The sequence below is a fragment of the Naegleria fowleri genome (genome assembly GCF_008403515.1).
Source record: "Naegleria fowleri strain ATCC 30894 chromosome Unknown tig52, whole genome shotgun sequence".
Lineage (NCBI taxonomy): Eukaryota > Heterolobosea > Eutetramitea > Acrasida > Naegleriidae > Naegleria > Naegleria fowleri.
Window position 1 is genome coordinate 540,371 of NW_025407984.1, and position 25,963 is coordinate 566,333.

General features: G+C 37.0%; 12 protein-coding genes across 12 annotated transcripts; 5 read left to right on the forward strand and 7 right to left on the reverse strand.

Annotated features, from left to right (window-relative positions):
• Nucleotides 1-245: 245 nt before the first annotated feature.
• FDP41_006629 (uncharacterized protein) lies at nucleotides 246-3,092 on the forward strand (the record flags this gene model as incomplete). Its single annotated transcript, XM_044710285.1, has 6 exons — nucleotides 246-1,148; nucleotides 1,267-1,401; nucleotides 1,497-1,600; nucleotides 1,741-1,764; nucleotides 1,953-2,192; nucleotides 2,330-3,092. 6 exons carry the CDS (start codon nucleotides 246-248, stop codon nucleotides 3,090-3,092), a joined length of 2,169 nt encoding a protein of 722 aa, XP_044559310.1.
• A 519-nt stretch (nucleotides 3,093-3,611) lies between these two features.
• FDP41_006630 (uncharacterized protein) lies at nucleotides 3,612-5,325 on the reverse strand (the record flags this gene model as incomplete). The annotated part of the gene is made up of 2 exons (XM_044710287.1): nucleotides 3,612-4,529; nucleotides 5,002-5,325. The coding sequence occupies 2 exons, from the start codon at nucleotides 5,323-5,325 to the stop codon at nucleotides 3,612-3,614; spliced, it is 1,242 nt and encodes a 413-aa protein (XP_044559311.1).
• A 1,165-nt stretch (nucleotides 5,326-6,490) lies between these two features.
• Nucleotides 6,491-7,273, forward strand: FDP41_006631 (uncharacterized protein; the record flags this gene model as incomplete). Its single annotated transcript, XM_044710288.1, has 2 exons — nucleotides 6,491-6,532; nucleotides 6,920-7,273. 2 exons carry the CDS (start codon nucleotides 6,491-6,493, stop codon nucleotides 7,271-7,273), a joined length of 396 nt encoding a protein of 131 aa, XP_044559312.1.
• A 290-nt stretch (nucleotides 7,274-7,563) lies between these two features.
• Nucleotides 7,564-9,018, reverse strand: FDP41_006632 (uncharacterized protein; the record flags this gene model as incomplete). The annotated part of the gene is made up of 1 exon (XM_044710289.1): nucleotides 7,564-9,018. One exon carries the CDS (start codon nucleotides 9,016-9,018, stop codon nucleotides 7,564-7,566), a length of 1,455 nt encoding a protein of 484 aa, XP_044559313.1.
• Nucleotides 9,019-10,212: 1,194 nt separating this feature from the next.
• FDP41_006633 (uncharacterized protein) lies at nucleotides 10,213-12,495 on the forward strand (the record flags this gene model as incomplete). Its single annotated transcript, XM_044710290.1, has 1 exon — nucleotides 10,213-12,495. The coding sequence occupies one exon, from the start codon at nucleotides 10,213-10,215 to the stop codon at nucleotides 12,493-12,495; it is 2,283 nt and encodes a 760-aa protein (XP_044559314.1).
• A 52-nt stretch (nucleotides 12,496-12,547) lies between these two features.
• On the reverse strand, nucleotides 12,548-15,373 carry FDP41_006634 (uncharacterized protein; the record flags this gene model as incomplete). The annotated part of the gene is made up of 1 exon (XM_044710291.1): nucleotides 12,548-15,373. One exon carries the CDS (start codon nucleotides 15,371-15,373, stop codon nucleotides 12,548-12,550), a length of 2,826 nt encoding a protein of 941 aa, XP_044559315.1.
• Nucleotides 15,374-16,047: 674 nt separating this feature from the next.
• FDP41_006635 (uncharacterized protein) lies at nucleotides 16,048-17,963 on the forward strand (the record flags this gene model as incomplete). The annotated part of the gene is made up of 3 exons (XM_044710292.1): nucleotides 16,048-16,189; nucleotides 16,383-17,555; nucleotides 17,707-17,963. 3 exons carry the CDS (start codon nucleotides 16,048-16,050, stop codon nucleotides 17,961-17,963), a joined length of 1,572 nt encoding a protein of 523 aa, XP_044559316.1.
• A 237-nt stretch (nucleotides 17,964-18,200) lies between these two features.
• Nucleotides 18,201-18,890, forward strand: FDP41_006636 (uncharacterized protein; the record flags this gene model as incomplete). Its single annotated transcript, XM_044710293.1, has 1 exon — nucleotides 18,201-18,890. The coding sequence occupies one exon, from the start codon at nucleotides 18,201-18,203 to the stop codon at nucleotides 18,888-18,890; it is 690 nt and encodes a 229-aa protein (XP_044559317.1).
• Nucleotides 18,891-19,258: 368 nt separating this feature from the next.
• On the reverse strand, nucleotides 19,259-19,927 carry FDP41_006637 (uncharacterized protein; the record flags this gene model as incomplete). Its single annotated transcript, XM_044710294.1, has 1 exon — nucleotides 19,259-19,927. One exon carries the CDS (start codon nucleotides 19,925-19,927, stop codon nucleotides 19,259-19,261), a length of 669 nt encoding a protein of 222 aa, XP_044559318.1.
• Nucleotides 19,928-20,650: 723 nt separating this feature from the next.
• FDP41_006638 (uncharacterized protein) lies at nucleotides 20,651-21,358 on the reverse strand (the record flags this gene model as incomplete). Its single annotated transcript, XM_044710295.1, has 1 exon — nucleotides 20,651-21,358. The coding sequence occupies one exon, from the start codon at nucleotides 21,356-21,358 to the stop codon at nucleotides 20,651-20,653; it is 708 nt and encodes a 235-aa protein (XP_044559319.1).
• A 1,831-nt stretch (nucleotides 21,359-23,189) lies between these two features.
• On the reverse strand, nucleotides 23,190-24,200 carry FDP41_006639 (uncharacterized protein; the record flags this gene model as incomplete). The annotated part of the gene is made up of 1 exon (XM_044710296.1): nucleotides 23,190-24,200. The coding sequence occupies one exon, from the start codon at nucleotides 24,198-24,200 to the stop codon at nucleotides 23,190-23,192; it is 1,011 nt and encodes a 336-aa protein (XP_044559320.1).
• Nucleotides 24,201-24,288: 88 nt separating this feature from the next.
• Nucleotides 24,289-25,722, reverse strand: FDP41_006640 (uncharacterized protein; the record flags this gene model as incomplete). Its single annotated transcript, XM_044710298.1, has 1 exon — nucleotides 24,289-25,722. One exon carries the CDS (start codon nucleotides 25,720-25,722, stop codon nucleotides 24,289-24,291), a length of 1,434 nt encoding a protein of 477 aa, XP_044559321.1.
• Between the last annotated feature and the right edge of the window lie 241 nt (nucleotides 25,723-25,963).

Here is a 25,963-nt window from a genome sequence, read left to right on the forward strand (position 1 = left end):
TATTGCGCTATTCACGTCGTACTTCCTCACCCCATAAATTAGGAATTGGACAAAATGTAAAAGCTTTGATTTCCATGATGCCATAAACTCAATGAGAGTCTTTCTTTAAAAGATAAAGAGATAAATATATTCATATTCATCAAATTCTCACCAACAACAGATGAATCGGAAAAATTGAAAAGTTCATGCGGCATTAACAAGCCGTTGTTGTAATCCAAGATTCTGGTCCATCTCAGCAACAAAAAATGTTGAAAGATCTCTTGCTGAAATTCATTTCCTTTGCTCTGAGAAGTCTTGATCGTGTCTTGTTTTTTATCTTGCGCTTGGTCTTTGGTAGATCCATTCTTCCCGAGGATCTCAGTGGAGCATACGATCATTTGAAATCCTTCTCGGTGGAAGTGGATGATCCAAACTATAGGAAGGGAGTTGAAACGAAACCACGACGACGTGTGGGTTTTGAGAAGGAATTGATGTCTACACCAATGAAGGGTATTGATACTTTGAATGGATTGTTGGATCATGTGGCTAGAGAGTATCCGAATTTACCCATGTTAGGTTATCGTCCTTTCAAGAGAAAGTTTACACAAAATATTGATGGCAAGGATTGGGAAGTGTTTGAAATGGGTGATGTGGTCTATGAAACCTATCAACAGGTTCATACAAGAATTGAGAATCTTGCTCGTGGTATCGCTCGTTTCACTGGATTAAATTCAAAGGATTTGTTTGGTATCTTTGAGGAGACTCGTAAAGAATGGCTCATGACACTCCATGCTTGTATGAGATATAATATTACTGTGATGACAGTGTATGCCACACTTGGTGATGAGAGTCTCATTGAAGCAATTAATGAATGTCAACTTCAAGCCATGTTGGTCAATGAGCATAATTTGAAGAAATTATGTCATCAAATTATTCCGCACACTCCTACATTGAAGTACTTGATTTTCACTTCGGGATGGGATGCTTCCAAGGAAGAAACTGAAAAGTGGGTCTTGGAATTGGAAAAACTTGGTGTGAAGGCAATGTCCTTTGAGGAGGTTGAACAACTCGGAAAGCAAGAAACATGTCCAATCAAAGTCAAGGAGCCACAAACCAATTCTAGTTTGGCTGTCGTCATGTACACAAGTGGTACAACATCAAAACCAAAGGTATGTTGATGCGAGAATGTGTTAAAAAGTTTCAATATGTCACGTGTCGTAATGATGGATCCTGATATTGTGATCACGTTTGGGATTGATGAACATATTTTGATTTCACACTCTGAAGGGTGTCATGTTGACTGTTAGAAATATTTTGGCAATTTCTGCTGCTGCTGGTGAAAACATTCATTGCCCATCCTTACGTAATCCAACTTATATTGGTTACTTGCCACTTGCTCACATTTTGGAAATGGCTGCTGAGGTAAGTCATAATATCACACAAAGAGGATCATTGTACTAAATGCTTCGAATGTGTGACGTGTTGCTGCTCGTCATACGCACATTCCATACGAACAGCACTACATTTTGAGCAGAGGAGGTAAAATTGGTTACGGAAATCCACGTACTCTTACTGACAAGACCTGCAAACCTGTTGGTGATTTAGAGGCAATCCAACCCATGTAAGTATACACTTTCAAAATTGTTCTTTCAGAATGGAATTAACTTTTCACACGTTTTTGCTGCTGTGATCAATCGAATCGGATCTTGTTTTTTATTCCCATTAATTAATGGCCATATGAATGTTGTGAACTCACCACAGCTTTTTGGCAGGTGTTCCAAGAGTGTAAGTAAGATTACATTTGATCACATTTTTTTGTTCGAAAAAGATCACCAAACGTTTAATGTCCTAATGTACGAAAATTTCCGATTGTTGCATGCCATTCAATGTAATTCCGTTGTCATTCCCCGGGATGTCCCAACCTTCGATCAATCCTTTTGTGATTGTAAATCACTTGTTCTCACCACTCACAGATATGACACCATTCGAAAGGGTATCTCTGAAAAGGTTAAGACAAGCTCACCAATCATTCAATGGCTCTTTAAGGTTGCTTATGATCACAAACTTGAATCACTCTATGCAGGAAGAGACACTCCATTATTCAACTTCCTAATTTTCCGAAAGATTGCAAAGGCAACTGGTGGTAAATTGAGGGCATGTCTTTCAGGTGGAGCTCCTCTTTCGAAGGAATCACAAGAACACTTTAGAGTCTGGTAAGTATTCTTTTGAAGGTGAATTAATCGTTGTGGCCCTAATGAAAATAAATCATCAACAATAATAATAATATTTGAAATATGGTGACTTGTGAATAAACTCATTGAACACCGCCGTGACACTCTTCCATACACAGCATGGGAGCTGCCTTTGTGCAAGGATATGGACTTACTGAGACTGCAGCTGCTGGAACTATCATGTTACCTGGCGCCAGATTTGCAACACGTGTGGCTGGTGTTATTGTCCCTGCTGTTGAAATTAAGCTCATTTCAGTTCCAGAAATGAATTATACTGTGGATGGTCCAGTTCCAAGAGGCGAAATTGCAATTCGAGGTCATGCAGTATCTATTGGCTATTACAAGCAACCTGAAAAGACCAAGGAAGTTTTCTTAGAAGATGGATTTTTCTTGACTGGTGACGTTGGTCAATTTAATGAAAATGGTACCATCAGTATTATTGATCGTGTCAAAAATTTGGTCAAACTCAGTCACGGAGAATACATTGCTTTGGAAAGATTGGAGAGTATTTATTGTCAATCTCCATTTGTTGCTCCAAATGGTTGTATGGTCTATGCAAATAGTTATTGCAGCTTCCCATGTGCGATTGTTATTGCTCAACCAGGACCAACCAAGCGTTTCGCTGAAGAAAATGGAATTACTGGAACCTTTTTTGAGATTTGCAAGAATCCAAGAGTTGAACAACATATTTTAAAGTCATTACACGAACAAGCTAAAAGCTCCCATCTCAAGAGATATGAAGAAGTGAAAGCTGTTAAGGTCTTTGATGATGTGTGGTCTCCAGAAAACGATTTGTTAACAGCAGCGTTCAAGTTGAAGAGAGCTAACATTGTTCAGAAATATCGTGCTCAAATTGATGAAATGTGCAAGACTTTGATTTAAGGCTGCAACTCTTCCACACAGTCACTTATTAAGACTACTGCTAATTATTTATTACAATTAATTTATTATTTGGTACTCACACCAATAAATTTTTTCAATAATCATTTTACACCATTTTGGATTAATTACAACAAGAACACGAGTATATCATCCCTATCTTTGAATCGTGCTGTTTTCATTTATTCAAGTGAGGGAATGGATGTAAAGAATGAAACTTTGTATAAATAATTTCATTTGAACAAGGAATTCAAATAAAGAAATGAGGGCTTATTGAAGAATCTGAGCCAAAAGAAGGAGTTTGTGAAATGGTAGAAGCCAAGCAACCTTTTTAAATTGCATTTGGTTGATTAGAGATCCACGTGGATCAGGTTGAACGGTCACGATCTTGTGTGATTGATTTGATTGCTGAAGATTTTATTCACATTTAATGGTGGACAACAACAACACGAAGACATGGCGGACAATTGTACAGTACAATAAATAGTATAATACTATGGTACATTCTGTGTGTGATGACTCTTAAATACAGGCAGATAATTTTCGTTCTGTGCTTTTGGTATTGTCTGTTATAATAATTTGGGATTCTTGTTTCTTGGGTTGTGAGGATTGTTGGGATGATTGTTGTTGAGTGGTGGAAGTGACAGTAGTGGTTGCTTGAATCGTCTCTGAATTCTTGTTGACCGATTCTGCTTTTTCTCTCTTGGCCAAGATTGCTTTTGCCACCATTGAGTTGTTCTCTCGGTTCAAATAGGTCGAAATATAGTCTCCTGTATCAATCAGTTTGTCAAGATCAATGCCTGTTTCAATTCCCATGCCCTGAAGCATGTAAACAACGTCTTCTGTACTGATGTTACCAGAGGCACCTTTTGCATAAGGACAACCACCCAGACCAGCAACTGATGAATCCACAGTTTCCACGCCAAATTGCAGTGATGTCAGAATATTTGCCAAAGCTTGTCCATAAGTGTTGTGAAAGTGAACAGCAACTTGGCCAGTTGGAATCTTTTTACACACTTGATGTAATAAATGAGAGACGCTTCCTGGCGTTCCAACTCCAATAGTGTCACCAAGAGAAACTTCATAACATCCCATTTTCAATAATCTATAGCTCACATTTGCTACCACTTCTGGTGCGACATATCCAGAGTATGGACAACCAGCCACACAACTCACATATCCTCTAATTTTTAAATTATGTTTTGTTGCTAATTCCATCACTTGGTTGTATCTGTTGAATGATTCTTCCACTGTACAGTTAATATTTTTCATGCTGAAAGCGTCACTGGCAGCAAGGAATATTGCCACTTCTTTGACTCCGGCCTCTAAAGCTTGTTCGAGACCTTTCACGTTTGGTGTGAGGACTGGGTATGATGTACCCTCTTTTTTCGTTATTCCTGTGTACACGTCGAAATTGTCTCCCATTTGAGGTACCCATTTCTATCGTACGATTTTCAATGCAAATGATGAATCGTTGGTCAATAATAATATATAATAGACGTTGCGGAAAGTGATCATAAAATTGTGTTTGTCAATAAATGAGGCAAAATAGGTTCATGATCACGCATTATAAATATGTGATATCGAACATTCATATTTTGTCGTTAAAACAAATTGAATGGTGGAAAGACGCAAATGTCGTCAAATGCAAAGGGAATAATCGTTTGAGTCACAAACCGTATGCAAGATTGTGATTCAAGGTTTTGGTTCAACCAGAAAAATTTCATTTCGGTCAAAAGTACAAGAAAGGAAATGAAATTGAAAAGTCGAGATAGGCACACCAGCATTGTTCATGTATATGATGTGTACATATTGAATATAACGTTCATATATGTAATGATTGTGGTTGTTCCAAAAGGTTGCAAAAATTCAAATATGAATTGAATTTTGAATTAAATACACTTCTACTTACTGGTGACACGAAACTTGTTACTTCAATCGAAGGACAACCAGCCTCCGATAATTTGTTTATCAAAGCAATCTTGACGTTGGTTGGTACAAGTTTCTTTTCATTTTGCAAGCCATCTCTTGGTCCAACTTCTACAATTTTGACAAAAGACGGTAAATTTGAAATATTTGATGAAGCTCCCGAAGCGTTGAAAGCAGCAAACGACCGAGCTTGAGTCTTCTTTTCATTATTCATTAACATGAAGAGCGAACTGCTGCTGTTTAAATTCCGTCGTCCTAGGGTTCGTTCAAGGTGTTTGAATAAACTTGTCGTTCTTGATACGTTCATGGCTTTGATGATGGTGATGATTTGTTTGTAACGTTTTTGTGGAAGGTAGAAGAATGGTTGTTTGGATACAATCTTGATGCTTGTTCCGTTATTGTATGAACAACAAACAAGGTAATTTCCTTATAATGTATAGAAATTCGGTGTTCTTCCAAAGTGGAGATGATCTTTTAGGACAGAAGGATTAAGTTCAACAACGAACGCAGAAGAAGAACAACAACGATAATGATGATCAATAATACAAAATATGCCTCAAACTCTAATGCGTCTACGTACGAGTGAGCCAAACAAAACACTCTCACGGAGGAGGACTATTTATATCAAGGAGGATCCAGTCTAAGCACGCAAGAAATCAATCCACCGCTGATGAGGATGCTAATGACGAAGATGATGATGAGATTGAGGAAGTTTTTTTTTGAGGGATTTTTTTGAAAGATGGAGGAGTTGCGGTCGCTATTTAAAGTTGCGCACAAATTTGGACCTTTGTGTGAGGTCATCATCGATGATGAACACAAGAGACACAACACCCATCAAAGTGGAGAGTGATGCAATCATCATCATGATTGTGTGGAGGATGAAACGATTGGAAGATCTTGCTTCACACAAGTTGACATCATGATGTGTGAGGGAAAGGAACTTTTAAGGATTCTTGAATGCGTGTGAATGAGATGGATGAAAATTGTATGAAAATCTTGAAATGTGGAAGAACTCTATAAATTGCAATTTGGGTCGTTTCGGTCGTGGGAGAAGATTGTGATGTTTCACAATTTGAATTCACTCCAGCCAATCGGAATCCCTCCAAATCAAATTTCCCTACCGGTGTGTTGCAGCTCCGTGAGCTATGGTTGAAAATAATTCATGTTCCTTCTTGTGTGTGTGTTTGGTGATGATGACGAGAGTATACGGCTTTCTCTGAGTGTGTGAACTGAATTGCTAGTTGTTGAATTTTACAAGATTCTTTTTCTTTTGAAATCGTAACAAAAGTGTAAAGTTCTGTATTCACTCAAAAGAATCATTTGAATGACCAACTATTCTCAATGTTGCATCATCTTTAAACCCTCCTCAGCAGAATGTTTGGAGTAAATTTGACAACCAAAGACACTCCACCTTTCTTTCAATTCTCTCTCTTTTGTTTGGTGTTTTTAAAGAAGAAATACAAAACAAAAAAATGAGCTCCTACGACGATGATTATGATGATGAAGATTTGGATGTAGGTGTTCTTGTTATTGTTCTTGTTGTTGTTGTTATTCAACGTAATCTATTGATCGTTTCATCATGATGAATTTTTGGTTTTCATTTCCGAAATAACCATGATGTAATAATTTGTCTTGATCACTTGCTTGTGTATGGAATGGCTTGATGATGATGGACAATCAATGGATGGATTGGCTATATGAATGGATATACTTTTGAATTCGTGGTTCCATGTTGTTGTACTGCTGTGCACAATGTATTCCCGGACCGATCATCATCACCAAAATTTCAAAATTAATCCTCCCTTGGTCCTTTTTCTCAAACACAATCGTTGATCCTCATGTTCAATAATTTTCAATTTAATTCATCAACAATCCTTTATGATTACTCCATTAAACTACAGGTACCAACAACAGAAACACAAAAACCAAAAGGAATAGGATCACTTTCTATTGGATTATCTCTTGCCCAATCCGGCAAAAGCCAGAAAGACAAGACCGAACAAGAACTTCTTGGTGAGGAAGTAACCATCCTCTTCAAGCTTGAATCACGAGGTGGTGAAGTTAAAAAGCATTCTGTGAATATGGGTCGTCCTATTGAATATCTCAAGCTTTTGTTGGAAAGAGAGCATGGAATTAACTTTGATAGCCAGCAAATGTTTGTGGGTTCAAAGGAGTTGGCTAACTTTTTGAGTTTGCAAGATATTCCTGAAATTGATCCAAAGAAGGAGAATGTCATTGTTGTAAAGGAGGTATAAATGAATGATTACCTATTTATGTACAATTCATATACAAATGTAAGTTTGATTCGAAGTCTAATCTCATTGTTTCAAATTTATTGGCCTTATTAGATTTTTTTTTTCAGTCGAATTCAATAAGATTCAATAGAATGTCAGAACGTGTGATTTTCACAACTTCTCTGTGTAATTGCACCATCAATACTTATCAATAATTCGGCAGAGTGTGTCACACTCATTGAAATGACGATGGATGATCAACTTCACATTGAGTTAACTCACCATTTTATTACAAGGATCAAAACAAATTATTATCTTTGAGCAGGTGGTTGTTGTTGCTGAGGAGGTCTTTGTGGTATTGGCATGGTCATTCCATAATTCATCAAGGACTCCATGTAAGGGTCACCTAACGAAGTTTGTCCTGGTCCTGATCCATAGGTCATTTTCTGACCCGGAAATTGTCCATTGTAAACCATTGGTTGTTGCTGGCTTGGTGAAGAAACCCCAGCAATGGAAATCCATGGTTGAGTTCCTCCATACATGGATGGGTTATAATAGTAACCTGTTTGCTGAGGATAATATTGTTGCTGTGGATAATAGGCCGATGATTGAGGATAGTACGCTTGTTGAGCTGGATACATTTGCGGTTGACCATATCCGGGATACATTTGCTGACCATAACCTGGATAACCTTGTTGAGCAGGTGGATACATGGGTTGTTGACCATAGCCAGGATACATGGGTGAAGATCCAACTGGATATCCTTGCTGTGGAGGCATTGATTGCATTCCACCACCTTGTTGTGGAGGCATGTACATTCCACCTTGTTGTTGCTGATTTTGTTGTACTTGACCGTAATTGCCACTAATTTGAGTCATGAGAGATTGCAAGTTCGAGGCAACTTTTTGGAAGGTATTCCAATCGAGTGATTTAGCAGCACTGACCAAGTTAGCAACAGCAGGTTTGATTTGACTTGTGATTAATTGAGAATCTTGAGCATTGGTCACATTCAAGTCATTATTCACAATGAGATCCAAATTCGATTGAATATTATTGGCTGAATCGGTGATGAGTGAACAAGGTGAAATCATGGATTGAGTCAGAGTTGGTTGTGATTGCATGGATTGAACATTGGGTTGACCTTGACCTCCACCAGGCATTCCTTGTTGTGGAGGATACATTTGTTGTTGTGGAGGCATCATTTGTGGCATTTGTTGAGGAGGATACATTGGTTGTTGCTGTTGTGCAGGAGACATTTGTCGAAGTCCTCGTGTCATCCGAGTTTGTCCAACAGGATTGCCTTGAGGTAATGGAGTAGGTGGAGCTTGTCCTGGAGGTGCTGGTTGATTTGGATCTGAGATTTGCATCACCTGAGGCATTTGTCCTTGAGGATAACCTTGTTGCTGTGGAGGGTACATTGGCATTCCTTGTTGTGGAGGATACATTTGTTGTGGCATTTGTTGACCTTGACCTCCACCAGGCATTCCTTGTTGTTGAGGAGGCATCATTTGTGCTTGTTGTTGGTTATTCATGTAACAGTACTGACCAATTCTATTAATTAATGCCAATTGGGAATTAATGTTATTAATGTAGATGGCCAACCTGCTGCCCGATTGATTGGATTGTTGTTGAGGCGGTGCTGATTGTTGTTGAGGCGGTGCTTGTGACTGCTGTGAAGATTGCTGTTGACTTTGCTGCTGAGTTTGAGCAGTCACGTAAGGCGGTGAAGAGGACAAGAGCAAGCATGATGTTGCTAATAACAACATCAAGGCAACAAAAACTCCAAAATAGCGATTCATATTCTTAGACTACAGAGGATTGGAATGAAATTTTGTTTTGTTGAGAAAATCATTTCAAACAGGATCAAAGATTTCACACATGTGTATTCATTAGTTAATAGATTGTGTGGTGTGAATGGATTTATTTGGAAAGACGATTTTGTTAGTGAAACGAAGATTATGTCAAGATGTCTTTTTAAGGATTTGGATTTTTTCAGTGAATATCCACAAGCGTGGAAACACACCCAATCAATTTCCTAATTTAGATATTAATATTAATTCTTAATAAGGAACAGTGACGATTTCCAAAATTGAAATCACTACAATCGATGTTCCTACTGGAGTTACTGCTGCAATCTTGATGAAATCTTTGAGCGCTATTATTGAGGTCTTTCAAAAAACAGCAAGAAAAAACACACTTTCGCAAATTTTTAGTTTTGCGTTTTCCACAACAAGATTGAAGTCGTCTTGGTCCTGGATAATGATACACATCGACATTGAATGTCACAGACATCATCGATATGTTGTTGGTTGTTGAACACATACATATCATTGATGTTGTTGAACACTAAAAAATGAATAGAAGCAATAACAAAGATCCTTCTGAATTGTTCACCCATCTGCACAACAACAACAGACCAAGTTGCGCACACTTTGATCAGAATACTTTATATATTGAATATTTTGAACAACGATCACGTGATTTAAAAGAAATTAAAAATCTTATTTTGACCAAAGAGGTTCCTCACGATTTGTTGATGCTCATATTAATTCATATCAACAACAACCTAGTACCTCCATCCACCCTTGATCTTCGATCCAATATACAAAGCAAAAAGAACGATGAACAACAGAGCAACCTCACATGGAAATGGAATCAAAAAGCAACAAAAAACTTTAAATTTAAAGATTGATTAAAACAAAAATCTCAATTTTTTTTACTATTTAAGGATGATGTTTGTGTTTGGAATCCAAATATCATAGGCACAAAGAGAGAGGACCTCAAGAGCGTCTCTGCTTTCTGTTGAACCTCTTCATCTTCTTGTTCTTCAATGGCAATAAAAAAGCTTTTCAATATTTTCTTTGCTTTTAATTTTTCGAGCATTCCGTTGCTTTCCAACTCCGTTTCCGATCCGGAGACAAAAAAAATTTCATAACTGTAATCACATGTCGTCATCGTCGATGTCATTGACATCATCCACGGTACCAGCGGAAACCACAGCACCTTCAGCTCCAACAACAACAAATGAAATGACACTTTCTTTCACACAAACTATTGGAATGCAACCAATAATAACAAGTGACAGCAGCCATCAAGAAAGTGTAGAAAATTTCAATCATGATTCCGCCGATATCAGCAACAACACCATTTCGCATCAAGAAGTTAATATTGACAACAATCATGATGTCTCTCATCCGAAAATTATTATTCGAGGCCTTGTCGAAAATAATTTCATTTCACACAACAATCATGAAATGGATTCATCATTTCATGAAGATCCACTCAAAGAGTCCGTAGTTGTGTTCGAAATGAAAATGAATGAAAAGAATCATGAGAATGACCAAAATCATTCTTCACACGTTACTTCCAAATATGAAAAATTTTTAAAATTAATTTCCATTTTGAATTTCTTGCTTTTTGGAAATCGATGGATTTCTTTTTTGATAGGAGCTCTTTTAACCTTTCTTAGTGGCACTCATTATGCTTATTCCTCTATTTCTCCAACGATTAAGAATGATTTAAATTTTTCACAAACTCAAGTCAACCTAATTGGAACAGCAGCCAATGTTGGAACTTATTTCGCACTTCCAGTTTCCATGCTCAATGATTTCATCGGTTCGAGAGTGACATGTGTCATTTCTGGAATTTTACTCTTCTCAGGGTATTTCGCTTTTTATTTGATGTATATTAAGGCGATTCCCTTAAATGGTTCTGACGCTTACATCTTTATTGCTTGCTTTATGGCCATCATGGGACAAGGAAGTGCCGGTGCCTATGCAGCCGCGATTACAACAAATATTAAAAATTTTGAAGAAAAACACCGAGGAAAAATTATTGGATTTATGGGAAGTTGTGTGGCATTGAGTAGTGCTGTATTTAGTTTGATTTATAGTGTGGGATTTGAAAGAAAATTGGGAGAGTATTTGTTGTTTGTTGGAGTATTTGCAGGAGGTGTCACTACTGTGTTAGGAACTTTGTTTATGAATCAAATTGGAATTAAAAAGAGCTCGGAAAATTCTTCCAAGAATGGAAATGTGGAAGATCGTTGGTTGATGGAAGAAGAGGGAGATGATGTCAAAAGTTTTGTGCATGATGAAGATTTAGAGGATGGGGATGTGGAACAGATTAATGATTTTTTAATGATGGGAAATGACAAGATGGCATTAGAAAATAATGATTTACCAAAAGAAGAAAATAAGAATTGTAGTTCATCTCCCCATCAAGAAGAGGACCATTCAGTACTATTATTGGAACATAAAGAATCTCATGAACAAACAGTTCAACCACAAGAGTTGATCATGAATGTAACATCAACACCAATGCTTCAAAACTCTGAATGTGATTTAGAGACAAGTGACATTTTGGAAGACAAGTTAGAGAAACGAGAAGAGGAAATTCAAGTAGAAATTGAACAAGTGGAAGCCATAGAAAACGAAAAGCTCAAAACTGCAGACCACTTGTCAGAAAATCCTCTCTTATTACCTCAAATGGAAAAGAAACTCGAATCCAAATTTGACAAGATTTGGAGTATCGCTCAAAAACCCATTCCAAACGCAAATCCCATCCAAATGCTCTTCGCTCTCGATTTCTATCTCACCTTCTTCATTTACTTTGCATGCATAGGAAGTGGACTTGTCATTGTCAATAATTTAGGATCCATTGTCATTTCATATGGAGGTTACGATGGTCAACAACACGTCATGGTCATTATTTTCGCATGTTCAAATGCACTTGGAAGATTACTTTTTGGATTCATCAGTGATTCATTCAGTCGATATGTGACTCGTACGACTTTTTTGACAGGAGCTTCCATTCTCATGTTAATTTGTCAATTGGTGGTATTAGTCTCTCCCTTATGGATGTTTTATTTGATTTTAATTTTATTGGGAACATCATTTGGAGGAGTGGCAGTCATGATTCCATCCTTCCTTTCCGAGAGATTTGGTCCAAAATATTTTGCAGTGAATTCTTCGATTTGTAGTTTAGCAAGTTCGTTGGGAAGTTTTTTGTTGGCAACTCTTGTGGCCGGTAAGGTGTACGAAAGTAATATTGCGAGTGACAACTTGTCAAAAATTTGTTATGGCATTTCATGTTTCCAGGTGACGTTCTATTTGACCACTTTGTTGTGTTCCATTTCATGTGTGGCATGTATTTTGTTAATGTATCGAACAAGAGGTCTCTATCAAATATTGTATTATAGAAAAGTTCTCAATTTGAATCATGATCCAGTGATGGCCAAGTAAGATGACATCCAATTATTATGTTGTCAACAGTGATGCACTCTTTCAAGAATCATTACATGACCAAACATTCTGAAGGAACATTGGCACTGTCTCCATTCGAGGAAGAACCAAATCCAGAATATTTTTGCATCTCGTGATCATGAGAAGGTCTGTTACTTGTAGCTAACTTGTTGTCCTCCAAAATGTCTTTCGAACGAATGGGCATGGAAAATAGAAATGATTGACGGGTCTTCTTATCGGATGAAATATTTCGATCGAGTGCATTCCAAAATGTTAAATTCTTATGATTGAGACATTTGATGGACCCCATCCATTCTGCAGCCTGGGTGTACATGCCAAAATGAAAAGAATACATGATATGAACAATTTGTTGGGTATTAAAGACATAATCCACAGTCAATTTCCCAATTGGTTCTTCGTTTGTAAAACTATCGTTCATGTTGCTGTTCAGTTTTCGTGAATGAATGTAATTGTGAACCAATTCCATAAATTCACATTTTCGCTTCAAATAATTGAGACACACATTGGCACATAATTGTAAATCAGGATCTGTTGTTGTGGTGTTGGAAGATTTAAGAGATAAGGAAAGAGGGGGCGAAAACTGAGAGGACACTTTTGTTTCGTTGGACGATACTTGGAAAATACTTTTTAGAGCATTCGTTTGGCGAATACTTGAATCATCGATGCACACCTTGTCCAATTGAATTGGAGTGGTCAATTTTGTACTAATTTCAAACCACATCTTGTGAATTTGCTTTGCCCAACTCTCATGAAGCGAAGAAAAATTCACAAAATTCATAATCAATACATTGTCCATATTGAGGAATTCCAATTTTTGAAGACGTGAAATGTTGAGAGAGGACAAGTCGCATGGAGTGGAGTTTCGTTGCTCTGAGTACAGATCAAAATGTCGGCATCCATTAAAATCAATTCTCACTAAATTTTCTAAACTTTCTAAAATATATAAATTCTCGACTATTTTCAATGAAGTGCAGGCAAAGCTCAGTACTGCTAAAAATTGTAAATTTTCAATGCTCTTACAATCGAAATTTGTGAGTGAGGAGCATTCTTCAAAGCGTAAAGCTTGCAGCTTGACAAATCGTGTCAACATTGGGATTTGGGCCACTGAACATTTTTTTGCTGAAATGGATTTCAAATTTGTTCCAAAGAGTGAAAATAGATTGCTCGAACTGGCAACAATGCAATTCATCAATTCAACATCCTCCAATAATGGGAATATCGCTCCGTAATCGTTTAACTTTGAAAAAGAGTCACACACCATTTCCATTTTCTCAATTCGTAATTTTCGTAAATGCATCATTGGTGTCCAATTTACGATTGGCAAGATGGTTGAAAGTTTCGAATTGTCAATACCTTTCACATGCAGCTCTTGCAAATATTTAAAAACGTGCATTGGAAATGAAATGTACCTTTTCGCCCACTGCGTAGTGGAAGAAACAGAACAGTCACTCAAAGTCAAATGAAGGCTCTTACATTTAGTCAATGATGAGTCAAGTAATTCAGAGCCCTTAATAAATGGTGAAACCTCAATCAATTCTAATTCGAGCTTGTCCACAAATGTGCTTGTCACGAGCCAACTCAGGCAATCCAATCTTCCAATGTCAATAAGGTAGAATTTTAACCTTTTCACAGAGCGGAGTCTTTCCAATACGCGTAGCAACTTTTTCATGAGCTTATTGAGATTTTCCAAACTCGTGCATGAATCTAACAATTTGGACATGTTCAGTGATAATACTAATTCTTTGAGCTTGTGGTTGACGTGCCAATCGCTATTCTTGATCATGTAAATGAAAAATTGTACTTCTTCAATATGACTGAAGGGAACACTACATTTGAAGGACTCCAGCATGTTCACTCTCTTTCCAGAGACAAGTTCATTACGGCAGCTACTATTCGTTGATGTTGTTGTGAAATGAAACAAGTGCTTGCAATAATTAAGAATTTCCATCATGGAAATGTGCGAGCTCAAGTTTCCAATGTTCAAATCAAGATGCTTTAAAGCAATGAAAGAATTCTTCTTACATGCCTGTTTTAAAAAAGAGAGTACCGTCTTTGTGAATGGAATGTTGAGTGGTGCGTTAATGACAAGACTCTCTAAACTCTCAAGCAAATCAATTCCATTCTCATGATTGGTGAAAAGCTTTGCGAGTAGGCGATACATGATTGAGTGTGATTCCAAACCCTTGCTGATTGATGAAAGATTGTGAGATTCCAACTCTAATACCTTGATGCCTCGCTTATTGGATCTCAAAAACATGCAAAGCATTTCTGTCAATACTCGATCAAAGGAATAACCTTGATTATTGTCTTCATCAATAATATCACACTTGACATGTAAGTAATTAACCCTCGAATCGTAGTGTGCCATATTACTAGAAATTAATTTTTTTTTGCGAAATAGTTGCGATTCCTTTCCCGTCAAGTGCCAACTATTTCTCCAAACCGTGTATGGGCTTTGAAATTGCATTTCCAAGCAATTTTTAATGTAAGTCAACTCAGAGTCATAAGTATTTCCAAACTTTACTCCTCCTAAAATATCGTCAATTCGTTTCTTCTCCATTTTGCAGTAATTGTTGAAACAACCTTTGGGTCCATAACAACTACCACCATAGTGAACGCATTTGTAGAATTTCTTGCAAGTCATTGCAACCATGTGAATGAGAGACCACCGATCCAGGAAGGAGAATATAACAACCAATAAATCATTATGATCATTCTGTCCTCCATATTCATACAAGGTTCGGAGTGGGTTTTGTTGTTGTGTTGTTGTTCGCATGTCTGGTATTAAAACGGACGAATGATGATGATGATTGACTATTTCTGTGATTGGTTGTTGTTGCTGCTGTCCGTATGGCATCCTTATTTGAGGATATTCCAATTGCAAGGAGTACAGCCGACTGTTGTTATTGTTTCTTGATTCCAGATGCTTGATCTTTTTCTCGGAAAGCTTCTAAGGCTCTGTATATGATGATTTCTTTTTGATGATCCAAAACACTGGTGCCAGATGGATCATTTGATCATTCGTTAACGAACGAACACAGTGTTGCAACGTCATCCTCAGAACATCAAGTGTGTTGTTGCTTGGATCCTCTTGAGAGAGGAGCCTTCGGATGATGATGGCGGTTATTACGTGGCTCATGACGTCATTTTTGGCGCGTTTTTTTTTGAATTCCTAAAGGCTCTTTCGATGTCGAACGTTCGTTTGATGGATTAATGTCACAATCATCCCAATCCTCATGAAGATCAATCGCAAAACTGAACCTTCTCTCACAGGTGATCTTGAATATGCACAAGCTTGTATTCTAATGGAGACTCAAGGATCCGTTATGAAATTAGGTAAACTTCCGGAAGAAATGAATTCGAAGGTTCTTTCCATTCTAAAAAAAATAGTTGAAAGGGAGAGAGTCCACAATTTTCAACCGGAACTATCTTTCACTGTTCCCGATCATCAAGTAGTAGTGTTGTACGAGTGAACACCTGGTTTATTATTGTATTATATCGGTTTTGGATTTAATTTTGGAGCGTTGCAATATGAGTAGCGGATCGGATTCGTTTATTGAATTTTATGAATGTTTGATTTGTTCCGAAATTGTACAGAATAATCGAGAATGTAAAAATTGTCATAAATTGTTTTGTTTGGAATGTATTATGAAGTGGTTAAAAGTACATGAGAGTATGTATTATCTTTTTCACAGAATTCAGAACAACATTTAATACCCAAATGGTCAATTACAAAATATGAATTGATTGAACTTGCGCGATGATGAACAACGTTACGTTTTCAATACAACGCTCATGACATTGAATTCACCTTCATCAATGATTACTTTTTCATGTGTTCATATTCGACAAATGAATATATTCAGATTGCCCTCATTGCAATCATTCTCCAGTGGCTTGCAAAAGCGCAGAGGACAACAGCGCTTTCATTCACAATCATCATTCCGAAATGATTGCCAATTCCATTGTGGTACCCTGTCCCAATGCCGAGTGTGGATGCGATATTAAAAAGATTGCCCGAGGAGATTTGAAATTGCATTTGGAAAAGTTCTGTACAGGTCGTACGGTTTCTTGCAAGTATGCCAAGTATGGCTGTGAATGGAGTGGTCAAATGTTACGATTGGAAGAGCACTACAAGGAGTGTGCCTTTTCGAAAGAAATTGTTGTGAAAGCTTTGGAAAAACTTGAATTGAATATTTCAGAGTTGACTCGTGAGAATGAGCAATTGCGTCAAGAAAAAGCGAATTATGAATCAAAGATTAAGGAATTGGAAGAGAAGAATTCTCTGTTAAATGGTGGCAATAATATGCCCATTCATCATTCTTTAACGGCAATGAATGGTGATGTAAGCTTGACCAATTCAGGACGTGACACCATGAGCACTCCTTCTCCAACCGCTCCTGTTGAATCCATGCAACAAATTCACGATTCTTCATCTCTTCCACCATGGGCTCAATCCAGTTACTACTCTTCCTATAATCCTTCCTATAGTGGAACGACTTCGTTTTATAATAGTGCTGGAGTGTCTACTGCATTCCCTCCTCCATCCTCAGGTGTTCCATCCATGAGTGGTGGTAATCCATTGTTTAGCTCCATGTTAAGTTCTGTTTCATCATCGATTTATAATCCACCACTACAACCACCACCATTTATGACTTCTTCCTCCTATATGAGTAGTAGTAGTAATGTTTTTGGAAGTATGAATCCGGGTATGAGTAGTAGTAGCAATGGTAATGGTTCTATCAATGCCATTCACACTGTGGAGTGTGGAATTTGTAAAAAGACCAATTTTTCTGGAGTCTTGTATCAATGTACCTCCTGTATTAACTTCTCCATTTGCTCGGCATGTTATAGCACCTTGCAAATCACTCAAACTCATGACCGATCGCATGGATTCTTCCCTCTTAGGAAAGCTCGAGGCAAAATAAGTGGAGTGACATGGCTTCGACTTGCCACCTGCGGCAGTTCAGTGTCATTACCTCTTGCTGATAACGATTATCAGGATTTGGAGTTTTATGTGAATGAACGGACAGGAGCAAGTAAGTATTGTTCACAATAACTTTGATATTGACGTTGACAATGTGCATATTATTGATTCGTTGAATATTGAACATTTAAATTCAATGAATAATTTACATTTAAATGCACTGAATAATTTCATTAATAATTTAATTAACAAACTGCAACCAGTCACTCCATTCATGCCAATTGGAATACCCAACTCTAAAAGCATTTCTGGATCTTGGACTTCCACTTTACTCCAAATGGCCATCTATTGGCCCAATACAACAAGAGCCATCATGTTGGAGAGTTCAGTTGGACCCTTACCAGCAACGACTACCACTCTACAAACGACTCTCAAGTTTACTGTAAAGGCTTCAGGAATGGGCGGAAGAGGAGTTGCAGGTGATGGAGGTTGTCTCAATTTGACCTTGGCTTTGAGCTAATTGAATGCCATATTTCTTATTTTTGTGGTCTGAATGAATTCATGTAGGTGTGATGTGACTATTCCTTTTATATTCATAGAACACTTCCATTAAGAGAATTTTAAAAAATTATGAATTCATAATATTGTTTTGTTTGTTGATTTTTTTCATGGTCAAAAACACATCCGTTTTCCAAATTTAAACGAAATACATCAAATATTTTTTTTAAAAAAATCTCAAAAAAAATACATCATCATCATGGATTCCACTGACTCCCTGCTCCCACAAGCTCTCGAGCGTATCAGAGAGCCTGGTGATGCTGCGATGCCAACTCTCCTTCAAATCATTGGCGGAATTGTAGGAACAGTATTATTCTTTGTTTTTGTTCTTCCTGTTTTAGGTGGTACCGTTGAATTTGATGGCGACCAATGGGGTCTCCTCTTTGCTTCCATTGATCCCTATTTGTGGGCATCCATTGGTACCGGATGTGTGATTGGACTCTCAGTGATGGGTGCTGGATGGGGTATTATGGTTTCCGGTTCAAGTATTATGGGTGGATGCGTTCGTGCTCCAAGAATTAAAACCAAAAACCTCATCAGTGTTATTTTCTGTGAGGCCGTCGCTATTTACGGAATTATTATGGCCATTGTTATTAGTACTCAAACTCAATGGTTCCAAGACGCAAAGGATCCTACAAAGGCTACTCCATATATTATGGTCGTGAGTGGATGTTATACATTGTTTGCTGCTGGTATCACTGTTGGTTTGGGTAATTTGGCTTGTGGAGCATGTGTTGGTATTGTTGGTAGCAGTTGTGCAATTGCTGATGCTGCTGAACCATCTCTCTTCGTCAAGATTTTGGTTGTTGAAATTTTCGCTAGTGCTCTTGGTATCTTTGCTATCATTGTTGGTATTGTGGTTGCTTCGAGCGCCAAGTTGAAACCATAACTTTGATTATTTAATGATGAAGCTACCCTTCGTGGCGACAACCATTACATTTATTTGATGATGATATTTTAGTAATAGTATTCACACTGAACTTTTGTTAAGTCAACCATTGACAACCAGTGGTTTTATCACTTCAATCTTCCATTCTCCTTCCCATTTTGTCAATAAAGATCTTTTTCAATTCACTATCCAAAAGTCATGATGGACATGGACTTGTCTAACTCTCCAACTTTTCCTGAATTGACATTTTAAGGCTAACGAAAGCCTTTTTACTCAGGTCGTTGTAGTGATGCTGTCATGACAGACAGATTGAAGGAATGAGAACTTTTTAAATGGAACCATGAGTGTGCAGGAAACTGGTCGTCTGACTAACGTTTAATCACTTCATTCATTCCATAGCTAAAAATCTTCAAATTTGGAAGCTTTTCAGGAATTTTTTGTTGCATTTCATGAATACGAGTGTGGCTTAAATCCAATTCCAATAAATTGTTGAAAATGTTGTCGTTGTGAAGAAAATATTTGGCTCCTTCATCAGTAATGCTATTTTGTCCGAGTTCAAGAATTTGGAGGCGCTGAAAATTCACTCCGCAAGCATAAACGAGAGATTTTACACCTTCATTTCCGATACGATAATTTCCCATTAATGATAAAAACCTTAATCTTGATAAGTTTTTGCTTTGTGACAGTGCAATGATGCCCTTATCCCCAATATCGTTTCTCATGGCATTGAGATGGGTTAAATTCATCAAATATAGGCTGTCGGCAATATATTTTAATCCATTGTCTCCAAAAAGGTTATCCATAACATTGAGTTTTGTTAAATTTTTCATATTCTCACTAAGGGAAAGTAATCGAGCTCCTTCTTGGTGTAACTCGCAATTAGCCAATTCAAGAATTTTCAAATTTTTCAATATTTTACTGTCCACAATGAACCGAATATCGTCATCTCCAATGCTATTATAATACAATCCCAAGTCAGTCAAATTCGCAAAGCTTTCAGAAATGTATTTGAGCCCGGCCTTGGTCAAGCTACTCATGATTAACAAACAAGTTAAATTTTTCAAATTTTCATAACCTTCACGGAACAAGATGGTTTGTTCTGCTCGTTCAATACTCCTAACAAAAAAAAACGACAATTCCGTGATGTTTCTCAAATGGGGACTCTTCATTCTGTCCATCACTGACTCCAAGCCTGTACCTGAGATAATTTTTATATTCTTCGGAATCTTCAACGCAGTTCTGTAAAATTGTTCTGAAAGGATCATTCCAACCGAAATTAAAAAATTAGTATCCACAAATTCCAAGATATGAAAAATCTCATCCTCACATAATTGATCAATCCCATGGTAATTGTTATTATCAATTGATTGTTTTTTTGTTTTCAGATCATCATCAAGATTATTCTCTCTATGGGACGAACGCAAAATCAATTTTTTCTTTTTTCCCATTTTTGGCTTATTTTTTTGTTGAATGCTTTTGATCATGAACAACAACAACGTGAATGGAGAAGTTGAAGCAAGACTTTGATGGATCCATGGGGATCTTGGGAGAGATATTAACAATTCAAATCATTTTGATACAATTACTTATTCATTTGTTTGAGTACATGATGCTTTGAGATGGAAAACCTTAATTGAAGTGTTCACGTGAATGGAGAAGAGAGATCACAAAATGTTGCATGCAAAAACAGAATTTAAGGGAGTGGATGGTTGAAAGGAATCATGTCGCTTTCAAGGACAAGAAAATTTGTGACATATGTTTCAGAGTTGATTAATCAACGGTGGTCCTTCTGTTACTGGTGATTGTGGTCGTGCGCTGTATGAGCTCAATACTTGTTGCTCTTTCCAATCATTGGAGAGTTTCTTAATTTTTGGATTTTGCCTCTTCAATCTTTCATAGGAATCAATAAGATTACTCAATGTCACACTCTTCACACCATCGAATAATTTATCAGGTAACATTTGAACTGCATAGTTATTTGTGTGAATGACGAATAAAATTTCTTCTCTTAACGATTCAATATTTCCAATATTCAGTTCTTGAGGTGATCCTTGAATCAAATAACATTGAACAATATGTAAAGCCATGTCTCTTCTTCGAGTATTGCTTTGACAATGTTTATATTTTTCGAGATCCTTGTAAAATAAAACTCCTTCTGCACAAAAACTTCTTCGACAATGATCCAAAAAGATTTCAAAACTTTCCTTATTGCTTAATATCATTTCCAATTCAGTGTCATAAATGATCGCTTTTGGTTTTTCATCTTGAAAAATAGAATAACAAATGGGTAGAAATATTGTCACAAAAACTTCAATTCCTGAATAGCTGGTCAGGATCATTCCATCTGGAACGACACGATCCAATATAATAAAAATATCAACAAATTCCGTCACTAGAAATATCACTATAAGGAATGCTTGGATTGGAATGAGATAGAGAGCTTCTGTTTTGATAAACCATGTAGTCATTGTCTGTTTTAACAAGCAATACTAATCCACAAAGGCATTCCACACAAAAAATCCAATATAAATTATAATAGCAAGAACAGATGGAGTATGTTGAGCCCCACAACCTTGCAAACTCATCGCATCTTCAGTCATGAAAAATCGATCTTGTGAAAAAAAAAGAATTCTCCATCACGGCAATGCAAAACCACAATACCACGTGAATTCCCAAAACTGTAAAAAGAACCGTCAAAATAAAACTGTGAGTTGACAAAAGGTCATTCATACGGTACCATATTCTCTCTTTGCACCCAATTTTGTATTGTTGCATGAAATTATTATTGCACTCGAAATCATGCTCTCTTGGGATCCGTTTGGCGGAAATGGAAGGAGTGGGTTTGTGGTGCTGAGATGAATTGGTGGTGTTCTTCTTGTTAGGACTTCTCCATCGAGAAGAGAGATCTAAGGAATCTCCTTTAGTAGTGTCAAACTCCTCACTCATCGGTGCTGAGGCAGTCAACCGATCCAAATGTGTTAATTGTTGAGATTTCATTTTGCTCACCTTAAACTGAACATAAAATCGAATTAACCGCAAAATGGTTGGCATTGTAATACAAGAAGGCATCACAACAAAGACAATACTGTACAAGAGACAAGGATAGAATTCTCTGCAAATCACATATCTCAATTGCATACCAACAACGAACAAAAAACTACTAATAATCGTGAACCATAATTGTGTCAGGACATGATTGTTGTGTTTGAGAGGAGTTTCTAGATGCTGAGGGAATAAGAGGTATTGAATAAATCCAATCCGCACAAGGTTCAGAAAATGATGAGGAGGTATTGGTGTTGGAGAGGATGGTAGAAGGCTGAGTAGAAGAGTTTACCTTCGCCACCTCATCTGCATATTTGATGATTGAGGTGACAGAAAGTGTTTGCATAATCATGTTATTTTTTCTCTCAAATGGTAAATGTGTCTTCGGCAAGATGATACTAATAGGTTGCTCAGACATTTGCTAGAACGAGAGATGTCAGTACGGATGGAGTGCATTTGTAGGTCTCAAAATATTTTACATAACCAAAGAAAACCATCTCTTTTATATAGCAAAAAGTAGCTGTCACATCACTTCATGACAGGTCGTACAGATCGCACTCCATCCATGAAAGGAAGCAAATAGTTTGATCCAACATGATATACTTAGCTCCCCGAACAACAGTCACGTGAGATTATTCAGAATTGATTGAAACTAGTCAAGCAGCAAATCCTTATGAACGACGACTGTCAATGAATCCTCTCTTACAGTACAACACTGGCAATAAGCAGTGACATTCAGTTATTGCAACACTTACTCTCGGGCAATCCATTCTTCTATTTTATGGAAAATGAATAAATGAATGTACACACCCAGCATGCTGCCTTGTGAGCAAATGATCTCTCAAGATGCAAATCAAACCCTCCAGAATGCTCCTGGGTTGGCTTGGAATACAAACCACACCAGTCCATCTGGAGAATATTATTCATTGTTTTTAGGTTTTCTATTCAAAACTCACTTCTCAGAACTTGATATTGTTTAAATCTACTTCCTGTCTCGGGTGATCACCTTTGAATTCAAAACTTTCCTTAATATCATGTCCAATCCAGTGCCTCTACCAATCACATCTTCCCAATCAATATGCTGTCACAAGAAGAAAAAATAGAGATGAAATGGGAGCAATAATTGTGTAGTGTGACAGGTTGGTTTTTAGAAGAGAAATAAGTCCATTCGGCACACGGACTTGATGAAGGGGAGGAGGTGTTGGAAATCACAGGAAAAGCTTACTAGATCAATGAAACAGAGAGAAGGTCGACACTCTATTCCGTTCCAATTTGAATCCAATCGTAATGATTGTTCAATTGATTGAATGCAAGCCATACAGTAACCACGTTTTCATCCTTAACATCATTCATCGTCGATCGTGACGATGGTGGTTGAACATCCACAATGGATTCAATTTTCTGATTGCCTCTTCTTGCGCCATAATTATGACGACTCAAAATTACAATTTTAAATTGTACTCTAGGTTGTTGCAAACAGTTTGCAAGAGCAACAATGCAATTAAAATCTCCCCACACTCCTGAGCATTGCATGTTCCTCAAATAGTATCTCTCTATATCGCTGTTATTGTTATTGTCTCCAGGCCCATCCAAAATTAACGCGTGTCTCAATCGGAGACCTTTATCAATTTCAGTATCTAAATGCGATCTCATCCACTCGACGGCTGCTAATCTCAATTGAAGATGATAATCCTCTGTGTGGTAGAGTCCCATTGAAATGACTCGAAATAGACAATTACCATCAGGCTTGACTTTGATGATTTTCATTTTGGGAGGTTTGTTATTGTTGTTTGAAGAGGTATTCATCATGGAAGAAGATTGAGAATTAGCATCCTGATGATGATGATTACCATTTGAATTGGGAGGTGAATGTTGTTGTGATGGATTGGTGGTTTCCGATGATGATGGTGTCTTTTTGTTCCATAAGAAGAGAAAGAATGGATCCATTTGGTGATGATTCCATACATTGATCAACAGGTATAATCCAATGGAAACGTTCAATGCTGTTCTTGTACGTATGGTCCAGGTTGATGATAACATTGAAGAAGAATTTAGCAGCTGGAAATTAATGGAATGGAATTGTGTGCCGTTGTGTTGAAGTAAAGAATTGATCCATTTAGATTTGCCAAATATATTGCTACGTTTGGTGGGAAATTTTCTCCTTTTCAACAAGTTCTCTCCATCATGAATGAATCCGAAAACATTCCATCTTGGTGGTTTCAGCAATGTGTAGTTGAGAATTTTGAAGGAAATGAAATTTGCAGACATTTTTTAGTGTTTTGAATTGTTTAATCTTTTTGAATATTTCTGCAGAAAGCAATTTAAATTTAATAATTGATTATTGGACATTCATGTTTCATCGATGACTGAGTCGATTCACGGCATTGACCAATGAAGAAATGATCATGTCTTGTCTTTGAATATGTGCAATGAGATCTTCATGTCTCTTGTTCATTTGTTCGATGTCGTACCGCTGTTGTTCGATCAGTTTCAGGAGAGAAAGATCAAGTAAAGACATTTCACCTGAATTCATACTCTCGGGTGTTTTTCCAAAACAATAGGCATTGACAAGATTTTGAGCATTTTCGTCTCCGAATATATCAATAAATCGATCTCTCAAGTGAGGAAGTTGCAACGTATAGATTCTCATCTTTTCTAAATATTCCATTCGTTTCTTCAAATTCATCTCTTCTTTATCTACATGCTCACCAAAGAAATCAATGGATGGCTCTGTTTCAACAGTTGAATAATCCTTCACAATGGAAAAGCAAATTTCTACAATCAATTCCAAAAAGCAATTTTCTGAAGTAGTTCCATACTTTTCAAAAATTTCAATCAACCACTCTTTTCGAAAAGTATAGACCTTACACCATTGGTTTTTATCTTTCACATGAATGGCACATTCATTGATAATTTCTTCGAATAGTGTCAAATCTACATTGTTCTCAAAAGTATGTCTATTACGTGAAATGAGATCAAACATTACATATGCATGATTTCCCTCAATCAGATACTTTCCATAAGCATTTAAGACAGAGCCCATAATTTCTTCAGAAGGTGCATTGTAGGCGAAAAACCAATCAACAATTTCAAGAAAATCCTCATAATGCTTCTGTGAATTTTCTGCTGCTAACAGATATTGAATGTAAAGGGCATATGTATCTGTATTTTTTGAATCCAAAAAGCACATGTTGTCGTAGTCATTGATTTCTTCTGTGTTATTGGTGTTACTCTTGTCATGATTATGATGCTTCTCATCGTTCTCCTCTATGGGTAGGAATGACTTTAACAAATTTAATCCAGTTCTCCAAACAAGTTCATTCACACTCTCTTCCGTGGATAATAGTTGTGAAAATTGTTTCGACCATTCTCTCCAAACAATGTTTGCAAAATTTTCTCGTTTTTGTTTGATACATTCTCGGATGACACATAATGCTCGATGATTGGTTTCATCAAGTTTTTTTGTGTCATTGTTCTGTTCTCTTGAAATATTGTCATCATGGAAATTATTTTTCATCAAGTGTTCCTTTAAATTTGCTTCAATTTGGGCAATGTGTAATAATTCGTTGTGATCAATTTTGTCGTCATCTTGAACCCTCTTTTCATCTCCATCACGTAAATTTTCAGGAATTTCATGATGATAACACGGTTCCGAATCATCCACCTCTCTCTGTGCATCGGTTTGTACTTTTTCTTGTATAAATTTCAAACATTGAATGATCATTTCATTGGTTTCTTCGTCATTTTCTCCATCATTATCATTCCGTTCTAAAGAGTTGCTTGTAATCATTTTTTCTTTGTTGGAAAAAATCATCAAACAAAAGCCATCAATCTCGATCTTCTTTGAAAAAGATGATTACTGCAAAAACAACCACTCGTTTATGAATTCCAAACATATCTTAACTATTTTATTCATTGTTTAATTCATTGTCCTTCAAGCTTGATTCGTTTTTGTCATAAAGATTTGGCTGTTTATTATCTTTCATCAGAAGTGAATGCTTTGGTGAACTCAGTTCAATATCATTCCATTC